Source organism: Cynara cardunculus (assembly GCF_001531365.2).
Source record: "Cynara cardunculus var. scolymus isolate 2C chromosome LG 3, CcrdV1, whole genome shotgun sequence".
Classification (NCBI taxonomy): Eukaryota; Viridiplantae; Streptophyta; class Magnoliopsida; order Asterales; family Asteraceae; genus Cynara; species Cynara cardunculus.
Genome location: NC_037530.1, coordinates 27,285,513 through 27,296,133, shown reverse-complemented (window position 1 = coordinate 27,296,133; position 10,621 = coordinate 27,285,513). Strand labels below are relative to the sequence as shown.

The 10,621-nt window shown below is 36.3% G+C and overlaps 2 protein-coding genes across 2 annotated transcripts; both read right to left on the bottom strand.

Annotated features, from left to right (window-relative positions):
• Positions 1 to 441: 441 nt before the first annotated feature.
• On the bottom strand, positions 442 to 2,118 carry LOC112509657 (photosystem I chlorophyll a/b-binding protein 5, chloroplastic). The gene is made up of 6 exons (XM_025114730.1): positions 1,872 to 2,118; positions 1,605 to 1,737; positions 1,342 to 1,454; positions 1,145 to 1,249; positions 909 to 997; positions 442 to 818 (listed from the first exon to the last, which is right to left on the bottom strand). The coding sequence occupies exons 1-6, from the start codon at positions 2,102 to 2,104 to the stop codon at positions 676 to 678; spliced, it is 816 nt and encodes a 271-aa protein (XP_024970498.1). The 5' UTR covers positions 2,105 to 2,118; the 3' UTR covers positions 442 to 675.
• A 220-nt stretch (positions 2,119 to 2,338) lies between these two features.
• Positions 2,339 to 5,286, bottom strand: LOC112509656 (protein CYPRO4). The gene is made up of 2 exons (XM_025114729.1): positions 3,673 to 5,286; positions 2,339 to 2,824 (listed from the first exon to the last, which is right to left on the bottom strand). Exons 1-2 carry the CDS (start codon positions 5,284 to 5,286, stop codon positions 2,534 to 2,536), a joined length of 1,905 nt encoding a protein of 634 aa, XP_024970497.1. The 3' UTR covers positions 2,339 to 2,533.
• Positions 5,287 to 10,621: the final 5,335 nt, after the last annotated feature.

Genomic DNA, 10,621 nt, shown 5'->3' with positions numbered 1-10,621 from the left:
AAGTAAAGGGAAAGGGAAAATGTAATAATTTCCCTATATGTTTACCTGCATGAGGATTGGATGATGATATGTATAATTTTGACAGATGATCATTGACTAGTACAAGAATTTGTATTTTGAATTTTTAAACCATGTATTTCATATTGGTAGATTCTTGTACTAAAGAACCTGAATGATGTAAATACATGTATTTCCTATATGAAGTATATGTTACATGCAATGTGTGATATGGGATGTTACATCTAATAATCAATGAAGTGTATACTTTTGTGCTAATTGATCATATATGCACAAATTCAGTAATTTCGGTGTGAAATACATATGCTATGTAGGAATCTTTTCATGGTTTGTTCGTAGTTAAACTGTTTTACATTCTTAACGAAATCATGTTACCCTTCTCTTTTGTTTATGTATTCTTTTTGTGTTAGACTGCAACTTTTATTATTTAATTGAATGTTTTATATAATCAAATAATAACACCACAAACCAAGAGATACAAGAATTTGATTGGACCCAAAAATAATATAATTTTTTAGTCCATTATGTCTTGTAATCAAACGAAGTCAAGCAAACACACACACATCATTTACTTCAGCAACAAGAATCTCCCTTTCCATTTCCTTCTATTGCCATAGTGACAACAGTCGTGCTTCATTCAGAATTGGCCACAAGAAATCAAGAACCAGACCCAGCAAGGGTTTGGATGATAGTTTCATGCCACGGGTTCGATAAGTGCCTAATAAGGTTGTCGATAGGCCCCACATGAGTCACGTTAGCCTGCACGAACATCCCAACCATCGCCACCATTGCAAGCCGCCCTAAAACATCCCACTCCATTAGTCCAAAACCAGTTACTACTTACTAATAGCTGCAACATAATCCAAATATCAAGATAAAAAAGATTGCACCATTTTTTATCTCCTTCAGCTTCCACTCATCAGCATTTCTTATGTCCTTAGCAAGACCAAGAGGATTTAGCAAAGGCCCACCAGGATATCTGTTATATATCATTACCATATATAGAATCAGTCTATAAAAAATGGCCATAACCTACATCTTTTATTGGTTATTATATGTATTAATAGAGAAATTGCACCAAAATGTTGAATCAAGATTGTCAATATTAAGGTAACCAACTTTTTACCCAGGTTCTAAACCTTCTAGGGCAGCTTCCAAACCGAAAAACGACCCTTCTTTGGCTTGAGACCCTGGATTAGTGAAATCCATGTACCTTTTGGTCTCAGCAAACCTGCAGAAGTGAATTTTGGAGCCAGAAAGTGAACTATAGGAGCAAGGCAACGTTTAATCAATTTATGACTGTTCAAAAGTGTCTGGTTTTACCCCATCAAAAGTAGTTGAACAATGAACAGAGTTCTAGTACTGGCAAAATCAAACTTGGTGGCACCTGCTTCGTACCACACTGGTAGGTTGCTTAACCCTGTAACACGAAGCAACTGCAACAAAAATGTTCGGTAAAATTGTCATTTAGTTGATTAAAGTTGTAATAATCACATGTTTCTAAAACACTCTTCTTCTTTGTGGATATTATTTTGGGACGGAGGGAGTATAATACTAAGATGCTAGGGGAAGAGAAACAAACTCACATCAGTGAAAAGAATTCCAGCGACTCCAGCCATAGCAAAGCGAGCATGAACCAGTTCTGCCTGCACATACCACTTCAAGCTCTCAGGATCCTCTCCAAGTCCAAGAGGGTCAAACCCGAAATCTCCAGCAAGACTTCAAAGAAAGAAAAGAAAGAAAAGAAAGAAAATAAAAGCAGTATGTTAAAAAGAATTGAGCGACAAAGATATGAGAGACGACCAACTATGCTTTTTTACTAATGCCAATGTGAGAGTATTGTAAGGGCTTACGTTCCATCAAGATAGGGTGGAGGGTCAAGCCCAGGAAGCCATGTGGGTCGCTGCTGAGCTTGAATGGCAGTTCTCAAGTGTCGGGCACCCCTGCCCCATCTACCCGGAGAATATATGGGAGTTGTACCATATGCTGTTCTTAATGTACTGTTACATATGCTGTATTTTGCAAGAAAAGATGAAGAACAAGAGCTTACCAGTATATGGGAGCTTCTTCCAATTGAAATGTACATTTCTTTCTCCTTATCAACAAATAACAATCCAACTGCCACTCTGTAGGCATAAAAACCACAAGGGGCCCACTAATATCCAAGTGAGCACTTGAATCCACAAATATGTGATGGAAGGACACAACTTATCCAAATTCTTTTCAGCCATTGACTCAAAAATTAATATAAACATTTGAAAGAAAGATAAAAACTAAAAGGGCTTAACTTCATATGATGTTAGTAGATAACATGTTCATCAGCAACGATTTTGATTAACCTTAAACGAAAATCAAGCACTAAAGGTTCTCCTTAACCATTACAACAATCTAGTTGCTAACAAGAAAAGTACGTCGAGTTGTTGATAATGACAGTACAAGGAAGAAAGTTCCTTTTTCGGACACAAATCACAGAAACAGAATCTAAGAAGGTTCAAAGGTCGACAAGGATCATTTCTTAAGCGTAAGAAAGTCTGCTAGATATGCTGAAAGAGCTAACTTTCATGGGAGTAGCCACAACCAGTGGAGCCTCAGGGGAATCACTAACTGCAAACTTCTCATGCATGAAACGACTATCAACAATTGAATCGTCTTTAGGGACTATCTTGTAGCAGTAGCAACTCTTCAGACCCACCTGATTCCTATAGCATTCATGAGTACCATCCTTCACCTGTTGGAAGTTCCATATCACACTGAACTTGCCCACTGTGGCAACAAGGTGGCGCTCTTGCTTCCCATCTTCAGTTACCTATGACAGTCATGAAAAGGCCTATATATCAATCCAAAGTTCTAGCAACCCAAAAGATATAAAACAATTTATTATACAAACAGTAATATCTAGGATGCATCACAGTGTCCATTGCCATTCCATAGCCCCCCACACCATGTGAATCAACGTAAAAGAACAGTTAAAGTAAATAGCATTGATACCATGCTAAATTAGCATTCTTGGTTTTTTATGACCATCACAGTTTTAGTTTATTTTCTTTCATTTTCCCTCTAACATGTTATAAATGAGTACAAATTGCATGCTGGTTGAAGGACCATCATCATGAAGGAATAGTTATACAGGCACAACGTCAGCCATTTCACCATCCACAGGTTGAAGCATAAGCCTTCAAAGATCAAGGTGTAAGCTCCTTTAGTTTCACAATTAGTTGTTCTCGCCTTATCAGATATATTAATATTAAAAAAATACGGCACTGAATTAGAAAAGATGAATTTAAGCAGAGTAGTGAAGGAAGTATAACTAAACAAAGCTGAAAAGAAGTAGCCTGCAATCCTACCTGTGTATCTATCAACTAGTTTTCATAAAAACAAATGGGTTGTAAATTTACTGTAAGATGTTACAATAAATATAGAATCAACGAGCATAATGTGAACCATGGAGACATCAACCTGAACCACCAATCATTATCTTATATTACAAAGACAGCGAATTGAGAAATGAGCATACGGCTCTTTCAAATAGGACGCCACTATGCGACTACATAGATCCACAAACCAGATATTGCGATCACAATAAAATGTTAGTTTGAAGCACACCATCACGCATATGATAGAAATAAAACAAACCGAGTGAAGTGAGATGCATACCCAAGAGAATTGGGCTCCACGAAACTTATTGTTTATTCCAGCCCTGTGTGAATCCAGAGGATTCAATTTCAACAGCCTTGGGGCTGAGATTCTATTTCCCATACGCCCAGCAAAACCTGTCTTCGATTTCCCATCCTTATCAGTATATAATGTGCAAATAAGGACCAAATAAGTATCAGTTGTGCCCAAAATCCACTTCCCGTCATAAGTAACATCCACATGTGTAATGGGTGACCCAAGACCTGGAAAAGCAGTCTTGGCTTGTCTCATGGAAGTGACAGAGTACAACCTTATCTTCCCATCAACAGAGCCAACAACAATTGATCCATCACCAGTAGTTGCAAAACACTGAAAATTAGTCCCTCTGGAGAACTGATGTCCTTGTGTCCAATTCAAGACAGGGGTATTCGCATCAGCAAGATTCTGAACTATCCCATGGCGGTCACGCATATCCCACCTACAAAGCCTATTATCATCCAAACCCAAGAAAGTAGATCCTGAAGGGTCCATCTGAGCTCCCTTGCTATCATTTGTGACATCCCGCATTGTAATATCAGTTCCATCTTTTGCAAACTTCCACTCGGTTACAACTTTCCCTGTCTCTATATCAAACTGATGGAGTCCCCTGGTGTGTGGCTTCCCATCAGTCATTGGACTCATTAACAGCATATTTGTTTCAGCTTTCATGAGAAGAGCTTTTCTAGGAGTTGATTCAACATGACCAGTCATCCCACTATCAAAATTAACATAAACTCCTTTTCCATGAATCCCATGACTGAAATTCTTAACAACTTGAATACCAGAATCACTTACCAAAAAACTATTGTCCAAGGCCCCTAAAGCCAAGCTTTTTATACTTCCCCCTTTTGCAGCCTCCTCAAACTCCTCTCTGAGATCATGGTTGGCTCTGACCGGAGTCTTAAAAGCAGGGCTTTTGGAGAAACTATCTTCAGCATCCTCCCACATAGAATCGTCAGCAGCTTCAGGATTCGCCCACGCTACAAAATCCTTGCCATAAACCTTAGCCTTATTCTGATCGGTACATTCAAACCCATAAGTGTTCTCAAACAAACACTTCTCATAGAGCTCAATAAAACCCTTGTAATCCTCGATACTGGAAAACTTCAGAGCATAAACACCATTGGAAACAAAATATATCTGCAACTTATCCATAACCGGCTTCAACTGCAACCGTTGATCAACCAGAGACCTAACTTTTGACCCAACTTTCAAAAACCAATATAAATCCCCATCTCCCTCTGCTTCGTCTTCCTCTTCTTCCTCGTTCATCGTCGTTTTAAGGAAAGAATAGGATGTGAGTTTATCGGCGACGACCCATTTCGACTTACTAGTGTTTCCACCAATATGAATGTAAAGCTTAACAGCGTTCTTGAGATTTTGGCTTTTGGATTCGTATTTAAGTTTCAGGGCTTTTAGTTTAGCATCAATTTCGTCTACAGACGATGGGGTCTTGGACGGGGTTTTAGTGGCTGAATGGTGGTCTTTAACATCTTCATAAATTTCGTCTTCTTCTTCCTCCTCCGACTGTTGCTCTTCTTCCTCGGATTCAGAGTCGGAGATTTCCAAATCTTGTCGGCTTTCTGCGGCACCCATTTGGAATTTGTTTGAAATTGGTTTGGGCGTTAGGGTTTGGAAGAAGAAAAATGGTAGTGATAGATCCAATTGAGGCAGAAGAGGAGCGTGAGTAGGTGAATGTGAAGAGGCGCGCAAATTGAAATTTTGAAATTGTTAGATGAGTAGTTCAAAGATTAGGGTTTTGGTGGATCCACTTCCACTCCACCTTTACTATTAATCCCTTGCATTTTTTAGTTCTGATCATACTTTATCATTAAATCAATCAACATAACCTGTTCAAAAAACAGCAACAATTGTTGAAGAAATGGGTGTAATTTATATTAATATTAATGGACGGATATTTCCAATTTCCACTCTCTCCTTAATTGGCTCGTAATACACCCACCTTTTTGAAACCTAAAAGTCTTAATAAATCAATTGCTTATTATGTTGTTTATGCATATTACTTATAACTAGTTGTGTATTCGTGTAATGCGTCGGGAGCCGTGAATTTTAACGATTTTAAAGTTTTACTGGTTTTATTATAGAAGATTTAACGATGAACTTAAATTAAATTATAATTAAAAAAATTGAATTAAAAAATTACACAAAAAATGAGAAATTTTAAATAGTTAATTTGATACTAATATCGATATAATTTTGTTAAAATTTTATGATATCTTCAAATTTAGATTTTATTCAAAAATAAAAACATCGCCGCTTTTTCAAAATCACATAAGACTATATTATAACATCGATTGAGATAAAAAAATAAAAAATAAATATTAAGATCAAGATGTATTTCGCTGTATTGTGCAAGTACCCTTCTAGTAATAATAATAACAATAATAATAATAATAATAATAATAATAGGCCCAAGAGATTAAATCTTTAGGAATCCACCATAATAGATTATGGGCCCAATACCTCTTAATGAAATCGAAACACCATTTTTGGCCCAGATGTAGATCCATATTGTAAGACCCATCAATTCTCATTTTTTTTCCACCAGATTACAACTTTTGAGATCAATGAACATGGTGCGAACAGTAGCCTTCCGTTTGATATCCCATCATGAAAAACATTGATCAGGTCGATGATTTTTCTTGCATCCAACACTGGTTCCTGATCAATTTCGCTTCACAATCATCTCGACCTGTTCAATTTTATTTTCCCCATAATCCATCCCAATAATTTCAATCAAAATCGCACCTAGGGTTTCAACCCAATAGCCATCGCCAACCATGGATTCAAACAAGCAACCCGATTGAAAGGAAATCCAGCCATACCCTTGAAGAAAGCGACGAACTTGGGTTCTTTTCGATGGACATGACTGTTTCAAACACATATGACATCAAAAGATGATAGACGGTCGATACAAACTCAGCCAAGCAATAAGATCAATAGCTTTTCCAAACTCTATTACTATTAATTGGAATCCAAGCATTAGGATTCCAAACTTCATCTTTTATCAATGTCCATCGCTGGTGGAAATCCATTTTTATATGCAGACCTTTTGCAATTTGAGACTTTCCTTGATGATGCAGCATAGGGTAGCTGGTTGGCTGCATCAGTTGTTCACATAAGAAGAATCTATACCAATCTCCCATTTGCCAATTTGAAACCAAAACAACATTAAAATTGTTTTCTTTTGCATGGACCGTAATATTGTAATTTTCTTCTCCATTCAATTACAGTAAAAAAAATCCCTTATGGATGTAGCATAGGAATAGCTGGTGAGCTGCATCAATTAATCACCAAAAACTTTATACCAAATCCCAGAATTCCAAATAAAACAGGAATCCATAATAGAGTTTATGAATTCAGTATGGTTCCAAATAGTTAGGTACCAGCAGTCAGCCTTCCCAATCATACAATTATCAACAGACTTCCAAAACAGTAGCTTTTTCCATTTAATTCTGATGTCTTCAACTACTATGATGACAACCAATTTCTTACAAGAGGCATACTATTTAGATCATCCTTATAACCCCCAAACAGCAAAATAGCACAGTATTTTACAAAAGTCCATGTTGTCAAACCAAAAAAACAAGGATAGAACTAAAGCTTTAATCCATATGAAATGAACCAAACCAAAACAAAAAGGATAAACCTCAGACTGAGTATGAGACAAGACTTAAGCCAGGTAAATCCAAGTAGTTTAGTAGTCCACCTCAATTTTATCAATACATCTAACAAAGCTAGCTCTACAATTGTACAATGTAAGAAAGCAAATCAGAATAGCAATTCCTAAATTTATCATGTTCGTGGTATCAAATTGTACATCACGTTGGGAAACTTTATATCTTGCATATGCTTAATTAATAAATGTTTTTGGGCTTCATTCACACTTGTTCTGCAGCTCCAAACACTGAACTCCCAGCAACAATGCAATTTGCACCTACAGCAGCTGTGTTTTAATGGTAGAAGGCCCTAAACCTCCATCTACCTGCAATCCTCCAATCAAACACCCTTTCATATGTTACCATAAGGATAATCCAAATATGTCTGCATGAGAGGAAGGTATAAGCTACTCCTTCATGAATCAAACACAAAGCTAAGGGTGAAAGTTGGAATAAAAACAAAGGATTTACTTTGGAATAAAAACAAAGGAATCAAACACTACTCCTTCTAATATGCAGATAGTTCTTATAAGGACCATAACATCTTCCACAGGTATGAATGATATGTAGACTACATAAAAATTTACTCTGACAATAATAACTAACCTAAGAGTGGACAAGTATAAGATCTTATAGATGCAAATAGCAAAGCTCAAAATTGTGCAATTATTAATGAAGTCCAATCCAACAGAGAGAATTTCTATATCATATGGCTAAAAATTCTGCAAGTACCAAGCTTTAGAAGCAACAACAAAATGAGCAAGTCAAATTTCAAAAAGTAGTGTACTGATGTCAATTTGCATTAAGACAATTCCGTAAAGAAGAAATCTATGCATGTCTTTTTTTTGTCATTTGATTAATGGCTTCAAACCCATCAGGTCATCACAACTTCATTTACTAACAAAATAGGCAGTAGCCAAAGTCGTTAAAATAATTGGAATGTCAAAAATTCAATGTTTCAAGCCACGAACAAAGAAATCCAATAGGCTCAAGAGTTGACTATAATCAAATCCAACCCAATTATTTATTATGCAAAGTGCAACATAATTTATTGTTATTTGAGCAAGGTAAATAAACCTGTTGTATAACCTAAATCCATATTTATGCCTACAATAGATCTTTACCTATAAGGGTGGGTGTCATTTGACTGCAATYYGTGTTCACTGACAACCTTGTTTTGAACAATCCTTTTTTGCTCTCCATTGCTATCCATAGGTCTTGTGAAAACAGTGCCTACTGAACGTTTTCTTTTCATTTTCTTATCCCACCCTTCCTCTCTTGCAGGCAACCTTTGAATCTTCTCTTCTAACATATTAGATTCTCCACCATTGTCCTTGAGTAAATCTCGATCTTTAATCAATGCCACAGGCTGCCTTCTTAGACCATTACTCCAGAATTCTGCCTGGAATAGATTTAGATAATAACATAAGATGAGCTCCACAGTATATATAAAAATTTAAGTGTGCTTAGGAAATTCATCAATACAGGTTTGACCACAGGATGAGATAAAAAAACTGGAATTCAAGCAACAACACAATTGATGGATGTTGTGTTACCAAAAGCAAAAGCCTATCAAATAAAGTGGTTTCATAGTTGTATCATACCAATCCAAACTTCTCATAGTGATGCACTGCTTATTTTTTGTACACAGGACATGGGAGATTGACCATAATTTAGAAGGACAATGATACTTAATAGTTAGTACCCTATATGAAAATTCACTTTAACAATGTTTACATGCAAATTCACTATTTAATAGCTTTCTAGTAGATCAATGAAATAACTTATATAAGAATTGACATGTTGATTGACATTTAGTTGTAATCCAAGCCCACTTAACATTACAGAACATACAAGGAGATAGTATTATTGTTCTAAAACAGGCATTCAGTTAATGTGCTACAAGGGTGTAAACAAAATATACATGGTGCTGCAAAAAACTTGTTGTTAAGATGTGTAGTTATCAGATCATGTTAGTTGGAGAGAATGGATGAAAAAATCTATGCAGAAGCTTACAACTACTTCAATTTCAGCAACTTGATCACTGCAAACTGTTTAATAACATAATTACAAATAAATCATATACTATAAAATACCAGTTGCATCTATAAATTTTTTGAATTTAGTTTCGAACCTTCTATTTTAAATCAAACACAAAATTGAAATAAAATTCAATTATAAATCTCTACAAAATCTACTATAATTTTGCAAACCCGTACAACCAAGCAAGGAGTTGAAATGTTTATTTTTCCTAGACTGGGTTTAGAGAGGGGTCCCCCTGCCACTAACCTCCTAAAAATTCAAATTGTTCATGCTCTATGCCATATAATTCAAAAACAAATTCAAAACCACGCCACACATGTAATGGAACAAAACAAAACAAAACCAAACCAAACCAAATTCTTTCAAGTAAAAAGGTAGGATGAGATCCATCGTTCAGTAATTGCTAACTGCTGCACCAAATACCAAAAGAGCCTCCACATTTGTGTTTTTAATCCCTTTAAAACAAAACAGAACAAAACAAAACCACCTAAACATTTAAATGAAGTCGATGATKATGATTGYAGCAGGTAGTCGCCMYCCCTCGCCTTTTTACCCCTCTCTCATTGCAATCCTTAAGCCTCTGCAAATCTGCAAAAGTAACCAACTTTCTTAATTTCAACACAAAATGCAAGGCACCAGGCTACTATATACATATGTATTCATGAAATGGCAAATTTACCCCAACTCAAAGAGTTTCATGTGGGATTCTGCATAATCAGCAAAGAAAGCATCCTCATCCTGATCATTTACAAGACAAAAAACAACTCTAAGCAACCAAGTATTATAAAAATATACAAATGAAGCAAATAGTGGACATGTACTCACAGCAGCATATTTCTCAACCAAGGGTCGGAATACAGGGTCTGCAAGAAGAGCCTTGTCGATAGGTAGCTTCAAGAGCCCTTCCTTCTCACCAGCAAGAAGTTCCCTGTTAATCCAACAAATACTCAGAACCACTACTTTTGTATAAATTAGGAAGTCAAACATGGAATAACTTAATCTCACGTGAAGTAGCTCTTAAAGGATACTAAGCCATGCACAGATTAGCACCAACCTAACAAGTACATGGGATGCATGTGGGGGGGGGGTTGTTTCTATTTGAAGTACAATACACACACACACACATAGAAAGCATAAATGATAACAGGTTGGTGTTGTATCTAAACAAACACACACATTTCACCTCTAGTTGTTTCTATTTGGAGTAC

Bases quoted from the DNA above. Each gene is read 5' to 3' on its own strand.
- LOC112509657 (XM_025114730.1), bottom strand. From the start codon at position 2,104: ATGTACATTTCAATTGGAAGAAGCTCCCATATACTGGTAAGCTCTTGT. The intron at 998-1,144 runs GTAAAAAGTTGG...GATATATAACAG, and splicing joins CTAGAAGGTTTAGAACCTGG to ATATCCTGGTGGGCCTTTGC. The intron at 819-908 runs GTGCAATCTTTT...GGGATGTTTTAG, and splicing joins GCTGAAGGAGATAAAAAATG to GGCGGCTTGCAATGGTGGCG.
- LOC112509656 (XM_025114729.1), bottom strand. From the start codon at position 5,286: ATGGGTGCCGCAGAAAGCCGACAAGATTTGGAAATCTCCGACTCTGAA. The intron at 2,825-3,672 runs GTATGCATCTCA...TGACTGTCATAG, and splicing joins GTGGAGCCCAATTCTCTTGG to GTAACTGAAGATGGGAAGCA.